General features: G+C 36.7%; 1 protein-coding gene across 6 annotated transcripts in view; it reads left to right on the plus strand.

Annotated features, from left to right (window-relative positions):
• The window catches only part of PARG (poly(ADP-ribose) glycohydrolase), a 116,336-nt gene extending 94,963 nt beyond the window's left edge, over positions 1–21,373 (plus strand). For all 6 annotated transcript variants that reach the window (XM_072806309.1, XM_072806308.1, XM_072806310.1 and 3 more), the window contains exons 16-18: positions 4,671–4,776; positions 19,259–19,387; positions 20,105–21,373. In XM_072806309.1, the coding sequence (XP_072662410.1) occupies positions 4,671–4,776; positions 19,259–19,387; positions 20,105–20,259 (390 nt within the window). In that variant the 3' untranslated portion in view covers positions 20,260–21,373. The remainder of the gene's footprint in view (positions 1–4,670; positions 4,777–19,258; positions 19,388–20,104) is intronic.
• Positions 21,374–23,111: the final 1,738 nt, after the last annotated feature.

Below are 23,111 nucleotides of genomic sequence, written 5' to 3' on the forward strand. Positions count from 1 at the left end.
AGTGTCAGAATGAAGGAGAAGTTCAACATCTGATCATTTATAATACTTCCTTTTTTTTTTTTTTAAGATTTTATTTATTTATTCATGAGAGACACACACAAAGAGAGGCAGAGACACAGGCAGAGGGAGAAGCAGGCTCCCTGCAAGGAGCCTGATGGGGGACTCAACCCCAGGTCCCCAGGATCACATCCTGAGCTGCAAGCGGCACTAAACCACTGCGCCACCGGGGCTGCCCTATAATACTTTCTTAAAGTACAGTTGACTCTCGAACAACTTGGAGATTAGAGATACCAACCCTCTACATGGTCAAAAATCTACATAAATCGTTTGAACTCCCCCCAAACTTAATTATTAGTAACCTACTATTGAATGGAAGCCTTACTAACAACATAAACAGTTGATTAACATGTGGTTTGTATATGTACTATATACTGTATTCTTAAAGTAAATTAAAGAAAATGTTACTAAAAAAAATCATTGGGAAGAGAAAAATACATTTATAGTACTATACTATAATCCAAAAAAATCTGCATGTAAGTGGACTACGCACTTCAAACTCATCTCTTTCACGGGTCACTTTATTTTTCAGGAATATTAGACTAAAATGTGTCATTTTTAGTGAATTTTTACTTCAGTCTCTTTATTTTTGTTTTAATTTATTTTTCTTTTATTTAAATTCAATTTGCCAACAATAGTGTAACACCCAGTGCTCATCTCATCAAGCGTCAAGTCTCTTAATAACAATAGATACCTAACCAAATCTTTGTTTCACACACAAGGAAACTAAGGTCTTCATAATTCTTTCATTTTACATAACATTTTAAACAAAAGCAAAATAAGTTTACTAATGTTACAGTTATTTTAAACAGAAAAAAGTCATTCATGATCTTACCTTTCAAATAATTGTTTTCATTTTTATAGGTCTTTCCACATGAATAGTTTCATAAAAATGTGTTCAGAAGTTACCTATAACTTTGTATTTTACCTATTTAACAATATATTATAAATATTTTTCACACATTCTAATATTTTCATAACAGTATGTTTAATGTCCATAAAACTGGTTGAAATGACATACTATGAGTAAAGTACTATTTTTGAACAATTAGGTGATCCTAAGTTTCTCATTATACATAATGAGTAATAAACTTCTTTGTTATTTAACCAAATAATAAAAGAGATTTATAAAATTGTTATTACTTTATCTAAGGATAATATATATTTTTTAATATAGGCTCCATGCCCAATACAGGACTTGAACTCACAACCCTGAGATCAAGAGTCTTATCTCTACCAACTGAACCTCCTGGCACCCTCCCTAAGGATATTTTAAGACTCTTGATTAATATTATTTTATTGTCTTCCAAAAGATATTTTTAAATTAATTTATTTTAGAGAGAGCACAGGGGGAAGGGACAGAGGGAGAGGGAGAAAAATCCTCAAGCCGACTCCCTGCTGAGTATGAGCCTGACTTGGGGCTCAATCCCAGGACCCTGAGCTCATGACCTGAACTGAAATCAAGAGCCAGCCACTCAACTGACTGAGCCACCCAGGTGCCCCTCTTCCAAAAGATTCTTAAGGATCTTTTTATATTATGTTTGTTTTTAAGAGATCGCAGTATTTTAAGATCTCAGAAAATCAGTATTGGTACCAGCTATGTATTAATTTAAGTTAAACAAGTGCAGATTTGAAAAGATTGTCTTCAAATAAGCAACCCTTTTGGAACAATAATTGTTAATTTATTAATCTAGCAAACAATATAATGTGTTTACATTATAATGAAAGACAGTTTAGCTAAATCTACTTGGGCCTGCTAAACTTGAAGCCTGAGTTCTATTCAGTGTGTGTGTTCATGCATGCCTGTGCCTGGGTGTTTGTGACCAACTATTCCTGTGAGTACCATCTATTTCCTGGGTCTAGTTCTGAGCCTATAGGTTTTTACAACTGTTTTCCTGTTTTATTTTTCACTTTCTTTGCTTCTAGCCTACATTTCTGTCTTTATCTCATCACTTCCCAGTTGGGCTCTAGTTTTTAACTGTAGATACCAGTATTTTCTCCCTGTCTCTTGCTTTTCAAAGCTCCCCTTTGTGTGACTTTCAGGACTCCAAAATTGCTTTTATCTTCCTCTCTTCTCTTCCCATCAGAATTCATTCTGAGATAATGAGTATTCATTGGTATCCTCTACTTACTGTCCTGAGGTATGAATGTGTCCTCTTTTTCTCTTTTAAGTTGTTTATTAGTAAAAATAAATAGCTCTGTCACTGTTGAATGTTAGGTCAGGATGTGACTATAGAGTTCAAACTGACTTTCTTTTTATTCTTACTGCTCTGATTAATCTCCTCAAGTGCCCTAGCTGTGGGTATGAAATATATTTGTTGCCAGCAGGAAGCTCTTGAGAACTCCTAGTACCTTTCCCTATGAAGTAAGAACTCGGCAACTCCTTTGAGGTCTCTATCCTTATCTGATCTTTATTTGTTATTAAAGGGTCTCATTACATTGTAAAAGAAAGTGATTCCCTGATTAGTGACCCTGCTCTGGTCTAGCATTTAAGGGATCTCCCTCTCCTTACTGCAGAAGGGAAAAGCATAAGTTGTCCCTCTAAAGGGAACTCAGAGCACCTTGCTGCCTCTCTCTTATTTCTGACCTTAGATATGCTTTGTTTACACAGAATAAAAGAATTTTGTATTTAAACATTATAAAGTTATTCTTTATACCTAATTACTTTGTAATTGTTTTATATACTTTAATTTCTGATTAACTTTTTAAAGTTTGATTTGTTTTGATCAAAACATTAAATGCAGATTAATGTCAGTTTTATAGTTTGTTTTTGTTATGGCCATTTTTCAGGGTAGTTGTGGAGTTTTTTTGTTTTGTTTTTTCGTACAATTGATTAGCACTTTACCTTAGATTTTGTCCTAATAATAGGACAAATAATAGGTTCAAATTCTCTATTGTTAGGCTCTAGTTTCACCAAGCTATGTTTGCTCATTAAAGATGAGTCTCCCCAAAGACTGGTGTAGGAAGAGGCTAAAGACATTCTGACAGGATAAAAGAGAGGCGGCACCAATAGGAACCTAAGAAATCATCTTCTTCATCTAGACTTGTTAAGGAGAATTTGACAGGAAACCAAGTGGCAAAGTTATGTCTATTCTGACACTTTGTTGGCCCCTTGTTGCCATAAAACAGAGACTCTTTTTTTTTTTTTTAAGATTTTATTTATTTATTCATAAGAGACACAGAGAAAGGCAGAGAGAGAAGCAAGCTCCATGCAAGAGAGCCCAATATGGGACTTGATACCGGGACTCCAGGATCACACCCTGGGCCAAAGGCAGGTGTTAAACTGCTGAGCCACCCAGGGATCCCCAGACTCTATATCTTTTAAGAACCTACTAAAAAAAAAAAATTGAACTCTGATATTTTTGATCTGAAAAAGATTTTCAGAAGCTCCATGTATCTGATTATACAGGTAATTTGTGAGTTCTAGTGTAAGCTCTATACCACAGCATTGAATAATGCTCTGGTACCAACTTATAATTAATATCTGTCAGGATTTACAGTTTAGGAGGGGGTGGAAGAAATAGCCTTGTTAATCTATCCAGACAGTGTGTAAGATAAATTTTTATACCTTTGTGGAAACTTCAGAGAACAATTTACTATATTTCTATGTGTGGGTTTCATAGAAACATCTTTCTTTATCTTTGGTTTTTCTCTGGGAACATTTGTCACACATCATTCTTTTTATTTTATTTACTATTATACATAAGCTATATTTTAGGCTTTGTTTGGTACTTGAGAGAACCCAGGGGAGATTTGATTTGCTATTATAATTAAACCTCTTAATATAGTCTGATAGTTCCAGAAAACTAAGAACCCTTAGGAGGCAGAAAGACCAACTGGGCTGACAGCAAAGAATAGGAAACAAAAACTCTGGGACTTTAAATGGCAGTCTTCTCATATACCAAATTAGCCATTCCTCTAATTAATACTTAGCCAGCATCCTTAAGATATATTGTACTTTTCTCGGGTGACCAGCAAATTTTAAAATATTCTGGTGTAAACAGAGCTGTGAAACCAGAGAATTTTAGAGCTGGAGGGGATCTTAAAGGTTACTTGATAACCAGGTGTAGGAATCCCTTTTAAATAAATGATTGTTTTTTCATTATTAAGCATTTCAGTGGCAGGAAGCACATTTAAAAGCAAAATCACAGTTATTAATCTAGTCCCAATAATTCAGAGAATGAGTATTGAGGAAGCGAAATGAAAAAAATGGTGATTAGAAGCCTTCAAATAAAACCATGTGTTGAGTGCCTTTCCTCCCTTTAAATCCTGGTAGTTTGTAATTGGGATCCCATCAGTTCTTGAAATATCTCTGATCTTTCAATTTATATTTGAATCAGATGAAGAAACTGAGACCTGTATTGGTTTAACGGCTTTGATTTGTCCAGCATCAAATCAAATATTAGAACTGATCGTTTCTTATTCCCCTCTTGTATAATCCGAGGATTTTCTGCTTTTCCCTCTACTTTGGCCCCTAAGAAAAAAAAAAAGAATGGAAAAAAAAAAAAGACATAAGCTTGATAATAGTTCCTGATCCTAATCCTAATACATCAGTCTGAAATGCTGGTAGTGTCTAGTCCCTCACATATTGTGATGTTTCTTTCATCCTGCAGGCTTACTGTGGATTTCTCCGTCCTGGAGTTTCTTCAGAGAATCTTTCTGCAGTGGCTACAGGAAACTGGGGCTGTGGTGCTTTTGGTGGTGATGCTAGATTAAAAGGTGAGTAAATAAATTGTTGTAAGAAGGATAATAGCATTCTGACTAGGAAAAAAAGTCCTTCAAACTTGGATTTCTAATGTTCTGTTGTAATAAGAGACCACAAAAGTCAAAGAGAAGAGAAAAACAATATTTAACATCATCCCCTTTTTTTTTCTTGCTGTATTTAAAGGAATTCTTGGGCAGCCCCGGTGGCGCAGCGGTTTAGCGCCGCCTGCAGCCCAGGGTGTGATCCCGGAGACCCAAGATCGAGTCCACGTCGGGCTCCCTCTGCCTGTGTCTCTGTCTGTCTGTCTGTCTGTCTCTCTCTCTCTGAATGAATAAATAAACGAATCTTTAAAATAAATAAATAAATAAAGGAATTCTTATTTTTACTTACTATTTTCCTGCAGAGGTTACTTACCTCTTTGATCTACCATACACGGTATTTAGTTTTCAAACGAAAGCACCCACTAAGCACCTTCCTTGGCAAAAGTGATTTTGATAGACAGAACCTTTGTTTTTTTTTTTTTTTTTTTTTTAGACAGAGCTATTTTGTTGACTCATGTATTCACCAAACTTGTGAGGCATCTGCCATATTTTAGGCACTGGGGTAGATTCTGAGAATGCAGAGGTGAATAAGATGTGTTCCTTGCTTTGGAATTCACAGTCCAGCATATGAGAGGCATAGACAAATGCAGTATAGTAGTGAATAGAGGTACACATATGTGGGAGTATAGCTTGGGAGAGCTGCCTAAATAACTTATTTGAGGAGCCGTTTGGGTATCCACGAAGGATAAACATTTCTTGCATTTTATGGTTTATGGTAGAAAAATCACAAAATCTGATCAACAAAACTATTGCCATTTACCAAATTACGACATTTTCTTTACTTTCAAAAGTATCCATTATAGAAAATAATATATCATTACTTAGGAAGGTTATTGTTCTGTGTCAGCCTGACTGATCTGGCACCAGCTAGGTGTGCTGCTATATAATCCTGCCATTAACTACCTGGAGTTAGTACAAATCCCACAGGTTAAGGGCAGAGTCCTCCATAAGACCACCCCTACTTCAGACTCTAGCTGAAAGTCTTGGGTGGGATATCCCCAGGCTCCCCACACCTCTGACCAACTGGCTGCCAATCTAGGAGGTTCTTAACAACCCCCTTCAGTTTTGATAATTCACTAGAATGACTCAGAGAACTCAGGAAGGTGCTACTACAGTTTTATCATAAAGGATACACATAAGGTGAGTGAGATCTGGGAGGGAATACAGAGCTTCCATGCCTTCTCCCTGTGGTGTCAGGGCATATCACTCTCCTCACACATCACTGTGTTTGCCAACCTGGAGGCTCCACTCACCTTTGTCTAAGGTTTTTATGGGGGCCTCACTGTGTAGGCACACACTGAACTCAGTTTCAGCCCTCCTTCCACTTCCTGGAGGTCAATGGCTGAAAATCCCAATTTTGTAGCTATCTCTGGGCCCACCCAGAGTCCCCTCCTTAGCATAACAATGACAGTATGGCTCAGGAAATTCCAAGGATTTTTGAAACTTTGTTATTAAAGTAACGAGAAAACAAAGCAAACATAAACAACCAGCTGGCCTTGATAGCCAAACTAGATATACTAGAGTCTGTCTTGCTGGGAATGAAACAGTTGAGTCTGTCATAATTTATGAGTGTTATTTTTGTAAAAGTGACACATTTATTATTTTTTTAATCCAGGAAAGTATTATGAAGTATGTAAAAATCATCAGAAGTCATAGTGTTTTGGTGACCATCCTTTCAGACATTCCCACGTAACAATCTGTGTAACAACTTGACAATAACATGACACCATATTGTCTATGCTCTAACCTCTTTTTGAAAACCCTCTCATGGATGGCTTTCAACACCAACAAATGTAAATGTACTGTCAACATTTTTAATAGCTACACATAACATTCTGTTGTACATACCTCTGTGTACCATACTTTATTTCACTGGTTCTCCCATTTTTAGACCGTTGGTTTATTTTTATATCTTATAAACAATACTGCTGTTGTGCCCAAGATTGCGAATCCGAGAAACCACCAAGGAGCCGACACCGATGCAAACACACACAAGGGTTTATTTACAAGCTCGAGCTTGGGTCCAAGTATACCCGACACAGCGGAGCAGGGACTTGGACCCTGAGGTGGGTTTTAGCTTAGTTTTAAGGGCTGGTCTAGGGGACCTCCAGAAAGGGTGGAAGAATTCCTCAAGTTCTGTTTACATTTTGATATGGGGCCTTCAAGGGCATTGAGCTCTGTTCTCATTCTAATAGGGGCTTCCTGCCCTTGGCTTGGGCTCTGTTTTTATTCTAATATGGGGCTTTCTAGGACGTTAAGCTGTAAGCTATTTTCTTCCTGTAACTGAAGTAATGTAAATTTCAGCTCTTATTCCCAGGGGCCTGGGATGGCTGTACTTGTGCTAAGGCTGAACTTAAAAGTGGAATGGCCTTAATTTTCTCGGCCTCCACAACTGCAGTATATAAATGTATGTTCTATATAATTATTTTCATAGTGTTAATTCCTAGAAGTGAGATTAATGACTCAAAGGCCATATATACTTTATATTTTGATACTTGTTGCAGACCGTCCTTCTGAAAGGCTAATTTATATTGTCTTCTTACATAAGAAACCTTACCAACATGGGTTTTAGTCAATTTTTAACATTTCTCTGAGGTTCAACATTTCTCATGTTTATTGCCCATTTTTATTTGCTTTGTGAATTGCTTTTTCACTCTTCTGCCCATTTAGCTCTTTGGGAATAGTTTTGACTTTTCATTGACTATTAATAACTCTTTGTATATTAAATGTTAATTATTTGTCATATGTTACAGGTATTTTTCTCAGTTTTTTCATTTATTTCAACCTATTGTCATGTGGAGTTAATTTTTGTGTTCACATATTTGCAGCATGCTTAGAAAAATCTTTTCATTCTAAAGACTTTCACCCATATTTTTTTTTCATATTCAGAAACAAAAACTGCATGTTATTATTTTCAGGGTTTTGAAAATCTGTAGAAGAAATTTCTGGATTTTATGAAATTCTTTATCATCCTCACTTTATTTGAGGAAGCCTATTTTTGACTCGGCTCATTGATCTTATGACAGATTTTTTTTTCCTGTTTTTCTCTTATGTAAGATGAATGAGTAGATTTATACAACATCAATCCAGAAGACCACATCTGCCTTAAGCCTTGGTCATCTGTGATAGACAATTTGAAAAGCTTTATATATGTGTTCATTTCCTTTCTTTTCCTTATTGCATAAAAATCTTTTTCTCAGATTATAGTTTTGTTTCCCCTGGTGAGTATCAAGCATAGTACTCAAAGATTTTCATTATGTAGTTCATCTTCTCAATTATTGAAATTTAAATTTTATTTTATTTTTTTAAGATTTATTTATTTATTTATGATAGACATAGAGTGAGAGAGAGGCAGAGACACAGGAGGAGGGAGAAGCAGGCTCCGAGCCAGGAGCCCGACGCGGGACCCTGGGCCAAAGGCAGGCGCTAAACCGCTGAGCCACCCAGGGATCCTCTGAGATTTAAATTTTAGAGTGACTTTTTGACAACTCCCTCCTCTTCATTCACTTGAATATGTTTCATTCATTTGGGGAATATAAATAATAGTGAAAAGGAATATAAGGGAAGGGAGAAGAAATGTGTGGGAAATATCAGAAAGGGAGACAGAACGCAAAGACTGCTAACTCTGGGAAATGAACTAGGGGTGGTAGAAGGGGAGGAGGGCGGGGGGGTGGGAGTGAATGGGTGACGGGCACTTGGGGTTATTCTGTATGTTAGTAAATTGAACACCAATAAAAAATAAATTAAAAAAAAAAGAATTAAAAAAAAATTGAAGTAGTTGTTTATCCTTTAGTGGGGAATTACTTACTAATACTCATTTTGAAAAGAAAGATATTATGGTACATCTATGTAATGAAATATTATGTAGACATTATAATTATTGCAGAAATACAACTCCTGACATGGAAGGATGTTTTTGGAATACTGCCAAATTAAGGGAAATGCATACTATATGCATAATCAACCATTTTAAAAATTTAATTATGAATATAAAGTATCTCACAAATTTGAGATTCTCTATGTTTATCTGTTTATATGCAAAGATTAACTGTGGTTGTTTCTGAGTGATATAGATGATTTTTTTTTAATTTGTGTTTTTCTGTTGTAAGTATATAATGTTTTTGTGAGAAAGTATCATAAAATTTTCTGATAACATGGATAGACCTTAAGGGCATTTTTATGCTAACTGAATGAGTGAGACAGAGAAAGGCAAATACTGTATGTCTCACCTATGTGTGGAATGTTAAACAAACAAACAAACAAACACCAACCCAAGCTCAGATATAGAAAATAGATTTCCAGAAATGGAGTGTGGAGGTAGGTGAAATTGGTGAAAGGGATCAGAATGAACAAACTTCGAATTATAAAATTAATAAGTCATAGGGATGTTATGTACAACATGGTGACTATAGTTAATAATAACTGTATAGTGTATTGGAAAGTTGCTAAAAGAGTAGATCTTAAAAGTTCTCATCACAAGAAAAAAATGTTGTAACCATGTATGATGATGAGTGTTAACTGTACTTACTGTGGTGATTATTTCTCAATATATACAAATATCAAATCATTATATTGCATATGTGAAAACCAGTATAGCTTTATATGTCAGTTATACCTCAATTTTTTAAAAAGTCAGTTATCAGGAGAGAATAAGCCTCTCTTTTACAAACTTGCCTTCTCATTAGTCACATGGTAGACATGAGGAAGGGGGCATTTAAATCCTTGGTGAATCCCTAAGAGGAGAGAGTACCAAGAAAGAGATGTTTGCTAATGATCCAATATTAGGGAGATAGAGCAGGTGCATGGAAAAGAATCAAGAGACTATGGTACAATTCAGAGTATCAATAGATGGAAATACAAGGTTGGAAAACTAAAACTTTTTGAGAACAGATAAAAACAGGGCCAGTATTAACTTTTTCTCAGTTGGCCATCTTTATCTGTCCCTAGGTCTTACTAAACCTACTAGCAAGATTCTTTGAACTATCAGATACTATCCCTATCTTACAAGAGAAAGAAGGAAGGAAGGAATATAAAAAAAAAAATCATGGAGAGAGAACATGGGCATTTAAACTTAAAATTGTGTTTCGTTTATTAGCAATAAGGTTAAATGTTTGTTAGTATGCTTGCTAACTGTACATGAGTTGCAATTTATAATTTTTGAGCTGTTTTTATTGTGCATTCTGCTGACAACTGTTAAGATAGTATTTTTCATAAAGTCATTAATTCAACAGACATTTACTAACAACTTTCTGCCAATGGCCTTAGGAGCCAGAGGGTAGAAAAGAAGGGACGTGGAGAAGAGGGAGGGACTTGCTGCCTGTCCCCCACCAGCAGCCAGTCATTTCCTGCCTGCCTGTGCTATCACATGGACTCTCTCTGTCCTTCTGCCTAGCCCCTTATCTTTCTGAAGACCTTGTGAGGGCCTATGAAAAAAAGCTTTTGAGTGAGTGTGAACTCTATTTCTGGGGCTCCTGGTTATTCCAGAGTAAACCCCCAGTCTATGCTTGGCTTTTAAAATTATATTTATGTTTTAGCTGATTTATTCTTATCCATTTGTATGATGGTCACCTCTGTCTCTTACACTCTTTCAAAGATAATAGAGTATGTGTTTCATATCTTTTTAGGGTTGTCATACTTTGGTTGCCTTGCAACACCACAACTCTCTGGTCGACTCAGGAAGAATTTATGATTCTGTAGATTACTTAGCCTTTTTTCATTGTTAGGATGGAAGCAACTTCTTTTTGCAGCTTTATTCATCCTGTCTCAGAGACTGTGAAGTAGGCTACTGCCCTAAGAATACCACCAGACACCCATGAGATTTTTAGGATATAATTTTAAACTTTTTAAAATGTTTTAAAAAGAAAATGGTTTCTTTTATCTTTTATTTCTTTTTTTTTTAATTTATTTATTCATGAGAGACACAGGCAGAGAGAGAGGGAGAGACAGGCAGAGACACAGGCAGAGGGAGAAGCAGGCTCCATGCAGGGAGCCCGATGTGGGACTCGATCCCAGGTCCCCAGGATCAGGCCCTGGGCTGAAGGTGGCACTAAACCACTGAGCCACCTGGGCCGCCCTTATCTTTTATTTCTAAATTTTATTACATCATAATCAAAGAGTGTAGATAGTATTATTTCTACTTTTCGGAGTTTTTTAAGCTTCTTGATGGCCTAACAGTCCATTGTTGTAGATACTATATTGGCATGTCTCAGATGTCTCAGAAGGGTGTGTGTAGAACTTATTCTGTCTGTTAGATTCTATACTTATTAGATCACCCTATATCACTCTTATTTTGTCTACTTGCTTTGCGAAGGGATTGAGTGGTACTCTAAAGTTCTATTATATTTTTGCCAATTCCTCTTTCCATGTCCTTCAGTGTTTATTTTTTATACCTCTCCATACTGTGTTACCTGACTTGGGAATATTATGCCATTTCTAGTTTACTGTAATTAAAAGCTATCTTGATGTTGTAGTCTTATGTATTTTCTATCCATTCCCTACTTTCATTACCTAAAAGTCGATTTGCAAATAAAATATGCTCAATGAACTTCTCTTTAACAAATTTATTCAACAACCCTGTGTGCCTTTCACTATTCTAGGGTTTTGCACATTTTTCTGAAATTGCCTATTAGTATCTGGCTAATTCCCTGTGTTCCCTTAAGACTCCACTCTAGTGTTAACTGTTGCACAAAGATCCCTATTCCTCTCCCACCACCCATCTCCAACTCGCCAACACTGTAACAAAGTTTTGTAGTAGGATTTTTATTTTTAAGTGACACTAATCTGCCTAATCACTTAAGTCTGAAGGAGGATTATTGGCTGATGTGGATGAGAAAGGCAGAGTAAGTTTGGCCTCAGGGATGACTGGATCCTAGGATCAGATGCTCCCTTTTGTGAATTGGTTCCCTCTCTATCTGCTTGTCTCACGATGATGGCTTTGTTCTCTTCTCCTTCCATTGGTTATCTCTCCATGGCAGGAGCTGGGGACCAAATAGTTCCAGGCTTATAGTACTGTAATTGGGTAATCCTAGAGGAAAGGAGAAATCCTTAATTTAGAAATTTTATGGAAGAATGAGTGGGTGGTTTAGTTGGTTAAATGCTGCCTTTGGCTCAGGTCATGATCCTGGGGTCCTGGGATTCAGCCCAGCTTGGGACACTCTGCTCAGCAGGGAGTCTGCTTCTGTCTCTCCCTCTCGCCCTGCTCATGCCCTCTCTCTCTCACTCTCTCAAATAAATAAATCTAAAAAATCTTTTTAAAAAATTTTTAAAATAAAAATTTTATGGAAATACTCCTTGGACCAACTTAGATCACTTTCCCATCTCTTGGGCCAAATCATTATAGCCAGGAAGTCATTAAACTGGCTACATCTCCAGTGAGATTAGGAAGCTTTTCAGGGGGATCTCTGGGTGGCTCAGCAGTTTGGTGCCAGCCTTTGGCCCGGGGTGACCCTGGAGTCCCAGGATTGAGTCCCACAGCGGGCTCCCTGCAGGGAGCCTGCTTCTCCCTCTGCCTGTGTCTCTGCCTCTCTCTCTCTCTCTCCCTCTCATGAATAAATACATGAAATCTTAAAGAAAAAAAAAAAAAAAGCTTTTCAGTTTACTTTTATTGCATATTTATATTAAGTGAAAAATTCTTTGAGATTATAGCAACATTTTATAAATTTATTTTCCTTCATACCATATATCCCATTGACATCAAACTTAAATAATGTCTGTACTGGTTGTTTTGCTATTTTGGAATCAAGATAGCTAAACTCCAAAAAAATCATTGATGTAGAAAAAATGGAAACCTGAACAGTTCTGATAAATCATTTTCTACCATGCTATCATTGGCCTCACCTATCCCTTTGGCTGGGGTTTGTGGGAGGTCCATTTGTGGAAGTGGGGAAGGGGTGAATCAATTAAAAATGGAAGGGTAGAATAGAAATATGGGCCAGTTGAGTTCAGTTTGTCTTACCACAGGCTCCTTATCACTTTGTTTATTTCTGTCAGAACACACCAGGCTCCATTTCTCTCCCAGTCTTGCTGTTACACACTTAAGTAAGAATATTCCTTCCTTAACACTTCCACATTGTTTTCTTCTGTGGGTCCACTGCCTACAGTGGGGTCTTATACATGATAATTCAAGGTGTCTAGAGTGAGTGTAATGGTTGTTATCAGAACCTCAGAGATGCCACTTAGTGAATCTGGGAAATGGCTTTGGGAAATTTTAACTCTCTGGGGGTTACTAATGATCAGCCAGTTTTAAGAAAGATTTCATTTTCTCCTTTAGTTTGAATAGTTATCCTTCAATTTGTAGCCACATTTTTAAGATGAAGAACCCAAGTTTCTCTCGAAGAGAGGCTAATAAACTTGCCCAAAGAGAGAGAGCTAGTAAGTGTCAGAACCAAAATTCACATTTGGCCTTTCTCAAAAACCAGTGTTTTTATTATTGTTGTTAGTTGAGAGCATGTTGAGTGCATTCTGTATTCCAAATATTGTACTAGGTGCTTTCCTTACATGTATTAGTTTAGAACAATGTATTAGGTAAGTTTTATTTTTATCTTTATAGATGAAATAACCAAGGCATAGAGAGGTAAGTAACTAGCCCAAAGTCAGAAGAATAGCATGCAGCCATGTTAGGATACAAACTAGAATTGATGCCCAAGAGCCCAGTGTCTGTACTCCTGCTGTTTAATCTTTATTGGCCACAGATTTTGGATCTGGATCTGGATTTGGGATTTGCCATTCTAGAGATGACTGAGTTCTTAAAGAGAGAGTACATCTAAAGCCAGTGAAAGGATCAGGGCACCTGGATGGCTCAGTCACTTAAACATCCAACTCTTGGTTTTGACTCAGGCTGTGATCTCAGGGTTGAAAGCTCAAGTCCCAGGTAGCTGGGCTCTGTGCTTATCAGGGAGTCTGCTTGAAGATTTTCTCCTTCTGTCCTTATCCCCGACTCTCTTTCTTTCTCTTTTTCAAATCAATAAACAAATCTTAAAAAACAGAAAACGGGGATCCCTGGGTGGCGCAGCGGTTTAGCGCCTGCCTTTGGCCCAGGGCGCGATCCTGGAGACCCGGGATCGAGTCCCACGTCGGGCTCCCGGTGCATGGAGCCTGCTTCTCCCTCTGCCTGTGTCTCTGCCTCTCTCTCTCTCTCTCTCTCTGTGACTATCATAAATAAATGAAAATTAAAAAACAAAACAAAACAAAAAACAAGGCAGGTGAGGGCGCCTAGGTGGCTCAGTTGGTTAAGCATCTGCCTTTGGCTCATGTCATAATCTGAGGGTCCTGGGATCAAGCCCCACGTTGGGCTCCCTGCTCGGTGGGGAGCCTGCTTCTCCTTCTCCCTCTGCCTGCCACTCTCTCTGCTTGTGTTCTGTGTGTGTGTGTGTGTGTGTGTGTGTGAGAGAGAGAGAGAGAGAGAAATCCAGGTGGTATTGATTAAAAACAGTAGCCAGGGCAGCCCTGGTGGCGCAGCGGTTTGGCGCCGCCTGCAGCCTGGGGTGTGATCCTGCAGACCTGGGATCAAGTCCCATGTTGGGCTCCCTGCGTGGAGCCTGCTTCTCCCTCTGCCTGTGTCTCTGCCTCTCTCTCTCTGTCTATGAATAAATAAATAAAGTCTTAAAAAAAAAAAAAAACAGTAGCCAGAGGACAAGACCAGTTATAGAATAAGAATTGGCTGAGAAGAGTGAGCAAAAAAGGCTGGAGCTTTTAGGGTAACCAGGGTGTAGGAGCTCACAAAACAACTTGGTTTTCATTAGAAGGACATCAGTAGTACTTCAAATCTATACTATTTGGTCTTCTTGCCAGCATGCATTAAAATAATGTAAACAAACTACTTGAAGAAATTCTTCTGGCTGACATAAGGTATGTTTGCTTTGAATAGAGCAGAATGACTTGGCATGACACCTTTGCAGAATAGTGAGGGAGGGAGCATGTCCTTGAGTCAGACTGCCAGAGTTCAAACCTCAGCTCCACTGCTTTCTGGCCTGTGACCCTAGACAAATTACTTAAACTTTGGCTCCCATAGTGCCTTGGTTTCAAAATGGAGATAATACTTATATTATTCAGTTTTTGTAAGGATTAACTGAGTTAATTCATGTAAATCTTGAGTTTGTGCTTTTAAAGCTGCTAGAACCATTCAGCATGCTGTGAGAACTTGGTGTTAGCAGTTGTTACTAATATTACATGCTGATGGCCTCAAACCATACTGTGGTATGAATAGCCATCATCTTACTCATATTTGGTGTGGTATATTTGTTGCAAGAAGACACTATGAATTGTTTTTTGATATTATTTATACTTATTTGAATTTGCTTTATAGCTTAACATTGATGCCAAAAAGAAAATTAAAACCAAGCTCCCTGCCGGTTAATTTAAGTGATTATTTTGGCACCTAGTTGTGCTTGAAGTTAGAATTTGATGCTTTTATGTCATACTTGGACTCAGTCCACATACCCTATTAGATTTGTGATTTATTCTCATGCAAGAGAATTCACCTAAATCCTGAGACTTAATTCCTTAGATTTGCAAAGGTCTTGAGGATGTTGTTGATAGTGAGGTCTGAAGACAGTTCTGTTTAAAGTGAATTTTTGTTGTGATTACTAACATGTAGAGAGTCAAGATTAATTTGTATTTCTGAAAATTTCACTTGTATATTTATAGTCTAATATCCAATGCAAGGAGAAAAATTATATCAAGGATTATGGAATTCTACACTCTGAAAGAATCTTTAGGGATCATCTGATCTAACTCCCTTCATAGCATCCCTGGGAAAAATGTAGCAAAGAGAGTTAAGTAACTTGGCCAAAGTTACAGATCTAAAGAGCCAGCAGATGGGTGAGGACTGAACTCTGGTCTGCTGTTTCTAGTCCCAACCTGTCTGATACATGCTTATTATCATCCAGCCTCTTTTTGGTAGCTTTGTCAAGCTTAGTTCCAAGAGCTTATCCATAGGAATGTGATGGCCTTGAAACATTTTTAAAATAAATTCTATGAGGAGATAAATTCTGAATGTTTATTCATATTTCATTTTCATAAGTGGCAAATGACCAGTGATCTAGTATTTCTGTATATAAGGAGATAGGACTGAAAGGACTTTTCTTTGAGTTTCTCTTTTTTATTTATTTATTTTTTAAAATTTTTTTTAAAAGATTTTATTTATTCATGAGAGACAGAGAGAGAGAGAGAGAGAGGCAGAGACACAGGCAGAGGGAGAAGCAGGCTCCATGCAAGGAGCCCGACGTGGGACTCTATTCGGGGTCCCCAGGATCACACCCTGGGCTGCAGGTGGCGCGGTGATTTAGCGCTAAATCCCTGCGCCACCGGGGCTGCCCGAGTTTCTCTTTTTTAAATAGAAAAACTTAAAGCCAAATTTTTATTCAGACTAAAAGGTAAGAAATCATACTTATTAGTAAAGGAAAATGACAATTCGTTTTTTCATTTTTATTTGTAGTTTAGGTTAATTAGGAACCTTTTAAAATTGAGTGTACTGAAGCTTTCATGTATGTATAAGTTGGTTGAATAGTTTTAATTAAAACCTACCTCTATTTTGAGATTAATTACTTTCAACACTCTAAGATTAATGAGGCCTAGTCATGGTACCTCACATGTTGTGGGTACTCAATAAATACCAGTTTGGAAATTAAGAAATACTTTGGTATTTTAGAATCTCACATGTATTATAATTTATAGTCTTAGATTCTTTCTGAAATTTGAGGACTCTCAACTATATCAAATGTTCAACCTAAAAATATTTTTCCTTCTTACATAATTTTTTAAAACTTTTTATTTGGATGTCTGGGTGGCTCAGTGATTGTCTGCCTTCCACTCAAGTCCTGCATTGGGCTCACTGTGGGGAGCCTGCTTCTCCCTTTGCCTATGTCTCTGCCTCTCTCTGTGTCTCTGGTGAATAAATAAATAAAATCTTTAAAAAATAAAACTTTTTATTGGACATAGTTTCAAATTTACAAAAAGTTACGAAAGAAAAAGTAAACACCTGTGTGTGTATACAATTTGAGCTTAAGTTATATACGTTCTACTCCTTTTCCTAATACTTCAGTGTGTGTTTCCCAAGAATAAAATATTCTACAGAAACACATTACGATTACTAATAAACTCATAAATGTACATTGATGGAATATTTTTGTCTATTCTATCATCTATGTTCCAATTTTGTGAAGTACTCTAATAAAACTGTTTATAGCCATTTTGCCCTCCAATATAGGGTTCAGGGTCAGGTATTGCCCCTAGTTGTCCTGTCTTTTAGCCTCCTTTTGAATTTGGAGTATTTCCATAGCCTTTTTTTTTTTTTTTTTTAATGACATTGGCATGTTTAAAGGATACAGTATTCCTTGAGTTTGTAAGCTGTTTCCTCATAATTAGGTTGAGGTGATGCATTCTTAGTAGCTAGAGGTGATAGTATCTAGAGGCACTTGATGGCCATCTGCCCCATTGATGATGTTAATTTTGATCACTCAGTCAAGGTGTTGTCTGATTTCTCCACCATACAGATCCTGAGTTTTTTTCCTCCCTTGTAGCTAATAAGCCATTTGTGAAAAGACACTTTAAGACGAAATTTCCTTTAGATTTGGTAAAAGTTAGATAACAAATTAGGTTAATTTGTTTTTGTTTGCTTTCTATTATAGCTTCCTTTCCATCCCCATTCTTATTGTTTTAATTTTTTATAGTATGTAGAGTTTTAACATGCTTGAAAAATCAAAACTATATTGAAGTTATTTATTTCCCATAATGTTTTAGATTCCCACCTCCTTTTTAATAAAGGAAAAGATATGTAACTAGAAAAGAATTATACCTATGTTGTTTTGTTCAGTTTATACCTGTGGTGTTTTGTTGTTGTTATTTAAAATAAATTGTATTTATTGACCTTTCTCCAAAGAAGACATACAAATGACCAACAGACATATAAAAGTTGCTCAACATAAACTAATCATTGGGGAAATCAAAACCATAATGAAAAAAAAAAAAAAACCATAATGAGACATCACCTTACACCTATCAGAATGGCTAAAATAAAAGACTCAAGAAACAAGTGTTGGCAAGGATGTGGAGTAAAAGAAACACTCCTGTATTGTTGGTGGGAATGAAAACTGGTGCAGCCACTGTAGAAGACAGTATGGAGGTTCCTCAAAAAATTAAAAATAGAATTACCCATGATCCACTAATCACACTATGAAAACACTAATTCAAAAGGATATATGCACCCTTGTGTTTACTGTAGCATTATTTACAGTAGCCAAACTATGGAAGCAGCCCAAGTGTCCATCCAAAGATGAATGGCTAAAGAAGATGTGGTATATATATTCCACGTATGTGTGTGTATGTGTGTGTGTGTATAGTATTAGTCATATAAAAGAATACACAGTTTTGCCATTTGCCACCACATGGTTAGAGCTATAGTGTATAAATGCTAGGCAAAATAAGTCAGTCAAGAAAGATAGATACTGTAAAATTTCATTCATGTGTGGAATTTAAGAAGCAAAACAAAGGGATAAAAAGGAGAAGCAAACCAACAGACTCTTAACTATAGAGAATAAATAGATGGTTACCAGAGGGCAGGTGAATGAGGGGATGGTTGAAATAGGTGAAGGGGATTGAGTACACTTGATGAGCATTGAGTAATATATGGAACTGATGAATCACTACATTGTGTACTATATATTAAATACAATGAAATTAAAATTTTAAAATCCTCAAAAAATTTTAAAAATGAAATAAATATTGTCTTGAGATTAAAGTTATAAAGGACCTTCATTTTTGGAAACATATTTCAGGCTCAGTGATTTGTAACTTTGATTCTTGGGGAAATTGATTCTCAGTGATTTTCCCACTCCATACTACAGCAATTGGGTGGAAGTGGGAGTACAGGAGGGATGAAGGTATAGTCTCTAACCCATTTTGAAAATGCTTGCTATAGGGTTAATGAGAGCATTAGAGTCTCCCAAGTGCATTGTTCAGGAAACATCACAAAGACTCCTGTGATAACAGAAGATCAGTGACTATATAATAAGACAAAGTAATTAATACAGCAAGCAAACAAAAAGTTTAGTTCCAAATTAATATAAGTAAAAGAAAATACCACCTTAGTGCCTTGACTGCACTACCTCAGATGTAGCTTCCTTTATTTTCCCACAAAGGAAAAAAATTCCCTTGTGTGGGAATTCTGTGTCTTAATGATCTTCTCAGAGCATGCGTGTAAAGTCACACGAGTAGATGATTTATACCCATCTGTATTTGCCATTTCTAATAACACATATGTTAGGTTTATAAATCTTTAATCCAGGATAAAGCTATGGCACACCAGCTATAATTTAGCTGGTTGCAAGAACTAAAAGTGTCTTGATGGAAGTGTCATCATATAGCTATGTTGTGTTTTGTTTTTTTTCTTTGCCTACAGCCTTAATACAGATACTGGCAGCTGCTGTAGCTGACCGTGATGTAGTTTATTTCACCTTTGGGGACTCAGAATTGATGAGAGACATTTACAGTGTGCACACTTTCCTTACTGAAAGGAAACTAACTGTTGGTAAGTAGGAAATAGTCTTGACATTTGGTATCTAGATAGATTGTCCACCATCCAGGACAAACACTTGCTAAATCTGGATGGATCAAGTGGATAAGAAAAAATGAAAGTGTGACTTTAAGAATAGTGGACAAAAAAAAAAAAAAAAGAATAGTGGACAAAATCTTAGTTGAAGAACATCTGCAGAATCTTTTTTCTGACTAAGTTTCATCTATCTTGAATGAGTATGTCAGCTTATTAAAGTAAGGCTAAGAAGCTGGAGTTTAATATCCATTTTTACATGTATGCATACAGAAAACTATAAGAGGGATGGTATAGGAGGGTAAGTTCAAGTCTAAGAGGCCTCATTCTGAGTCATATTTATCAGATATAACAGCCTGCTCATTTGCTATATTTCAGCTTGACCTGAAAGGCTTTGCCACCCTGGGAGCTGAATGTAGAAATAAAGTTGCCACAAACTCCCAAAATGATACTTGGCTGATGTACGGTGTATAGCCTGTTGTCATCATGAACTTATAAGTAGTTTCTTTAAGGTACTTAAAAAAATTTTTTTAACTTCATATCAGGAAAGCCTTCCAGGGTTATGGCATTCATGCTCTATTTTCAAAAGTCAAAAGTGAGTACATGTTAGTTAGATTAAGATAAAACTGCAGTGTTCTTTAGTAGTTCTATCCATGTACATGCCTTAATGTGGGTATTGGTCTGGCCTTTTACTTCCAGGAGAAATATATAAGCTGTTGCTCCGGTATTACAATGAAGAATGCAGAAACTGTTCCACCCCTGGACCAGACATCAAGCTTTATCCATTCATATATCATGCTGTTGAATCCTGTGCAGAGACCAGCAACCAGCCAGGTCAAAGGACTGGGGCCTGAGGAGCTGAGTAACCAGAACCTCCTTCCACCTCTCACCAGAAACATCCTGTTTGAATTGTCAGGTGTAATATACGAACTGACTTAATATAAATGTGTATATAATCCAGTTTGTGGGCAAGGATGCAATCCCTTCCACACACATGCATTTGTCAGTTTGTACATGTAAGCCCTCTCCATCCCAACTTACATGGGCTTAAATAGATATATTTTGTTTGCATTTTTTTTTTCTATTTCAGTCTTCATTCTTTGGTTTTTCTTTCCTTTGCTCATCAGATTTCCGGTGAAAACCCATGAGAGGTTGTGCTCAGCCTGTCAGGTCTCTTTTGATATCTGTATATTATGCACATTGCCTCTGCAGTTAGCAGTTGCCAAGGATGCCAGGGAAGAAATTGAAAACCAAGAACTTTTTCACTGAATTTGCTAAAGATTTCCCTGTAAGCCTTCACCCCCAACTCTTGTTATGATTGTGTTGTTGGGGTTTTTGAATTTTGAAAATTAAGAGTTGGGGATTTTTTTCGTACATGTTACATAATGCAAATCTCCTAGGTTAAAACAATTTTGTATTTCAGACAGAATTATTTCCGGGTATAGTTCTTTTGAGACATCACTTTGATCTGTAATGGTTTGTCAGTCCTTTCTTCCCTGATCAATTTTTATTAATACTATTTTTGGAAACTGACCAAGATGGAAGGAAATGTACAATAAAAGAGTTTCCCCAAATGTGTTTTTTAAAAAAGATGCAAGAGAGTTGCAGGATTTATCGTTTCTGGGGATTTTTTTCTTTCCAAATTAGAATTATTGTCTGTTCTCTGGTGCTTGAGGTGCATATTTCATATAACCAAAGTTTAGGAACTGGGAACTCATGTTGATTTGTACATATTGCAGTTTCTCTGGTATTCAAAGGTTATATAGTTAATAAAGTTTCTTTTTTTTTTTTTTAGTTAATAAATTTTCATTAACAAATCATCTGTCAGAAACTCCTATATCATCTATCTATATATATATATATATACACATATATATATATATACATTTTAAGTGTGTCTGTGTGCAAGCAGAAATATATAAACCAAATAAAACTGGAGTTATGGAAAATGATTAGGTTTAGGCTTAATTGGAGGCTCTGTTTAAAATCATTTATTTAAAATTGTGTCCATTTAAAACTGGTGTCAAATATAAATAATAATGTCTTTTGGAGGTTAAAATGAAAGCCAGTTCTGCATTAATTGAGAGTAGAGTTTAATCGCAAAGCATTTATTCATATTTCTAAAATAATCCTCAAGTACACTATTGAAGCTCTAGTTTATGGTCAGCAGTCAGAAAATGCTATTGGAGGTCAAATCCTAGTAATAAGAAATTTTGGTAGATGGTCCAAACTCCTGCTGTCGGTAGTGGCAAGAAAAACTGAGACTATGGCCAATGTCTGCAACTCTTTTTATTTGTATAAAGATTGAGATTTTTATTTGCATAGAGATTGAGAGAATAATGGCAGCTACTTGCCATTAACAAAGTTAACGAAGTCTTTTACCATAGTAACTAAGATTTTTAATCATCTCCCTAAATCCAAGGTGCCTGGCTTTATTTCTGTGATACTAAAGCCTTCTCTTTCCATCTCAACCCTTTCTGAGCTTTGGTTACACATTCATAGTTAGATTTCATTTCTTTTTCTGTCTTTATAGCTTTTCCTTTTACCCAGCCCCAAAACTAAGTGAGTAGTTCTGTAAAACATTACATGAACATAGGATGGTTTATGTGATAGAAAAATCATTAAATCCAGGTAAGAAAAGCACCTAGCCTAATATTCCAGAACATAGGATCTAAGACTGAACTCTAAGTACACTCTTTTTTTTTTAATTTTTATTTACTTATGATAGTCACAGAGAGAGAGAGAGAGAGGCAGAGACATAGGCAGAGGGAGAAGCAGGCTCCATGCACCGGGAGCCTGACGTGGGATTCGATCCCGGGTCTCCAGGATCGCGCCCTGGGCCAAAGGCAGGCGCCAAACCGCTGCGCCACCCAGGGATCCAAGACTGAACTCTTAGTGCTGAACAGGCTTAGTGACCGGCCATCTACCTGAGTGCCTCTCTCTTTTGAGGCTTTTCCAAGGATAAAACCTGCCTGCTTTGTCCCAGTACATTCCAGGATTGGGACAATTTTAATCAGATGGAACATAAAGAGAACCGATCTCCATTTTTTGAGGCAGGAGGAATGCCCTCTGTAAAAAGAGGGGGAAAAAAATCAGACATCTATTTAACATTTGTCTATTCTAAAACAATTAATAGCATCTTTTTATTCTTTTCCATTAGGGGTTTATTGTTTCATTTCATGTTGTTTACCTTTCCCTTTCATCTGTTGAGGCATGAAATGATATTTTTAGTTTAGAATTCTTATGTGGTTAATATAGCTCACTTGCTTTATACTTTCTGTCTAGCTCACTCAAATGCCATAACAAACAGTTTAGGAAGCAATGTGGAGTAATGGACAGGATATGAGATTTTAAATCAGACAAACTGGGCTCAAATGCTGGCCACATCCCTTGCTAATCCTTTAAATAAACTGAATTTCTAAGCCTTATTTAACTCATCTAGAAAACGGACTATTAACAGTTATTAGGAAATACTATATATAAAGAAGTGCTCATGGGGTCTGGCACATAGTTGGTGCTCAATAAATGTCAACTATTATAGTTGGCCAGGAAACATTTATAGAACACCTACTGTTTATTAGGTACTTTGCATATTTTAGCCCATTTTTTCTATGGCCTAACAGATGCCCAGAGGTTAGGGAATACCATCTGAACCTCCAAAAGCTCATTGTGAAAGGAGACTTATACTCTAACATCTCTGGAGGAG

The sequence above is a fragment of the Canis lupus genome, chromosome 29, assembly GCF_048164855.1.
Source record: "Canis lupus baileyi chromosome 29, mCanLup2.hap1, whole genome shotgun sequence".
NCBI lineage: Eukaryota > Metazoa > Chordata > Mammalia > Carnivora > Canidae > Canis > Canis lupus.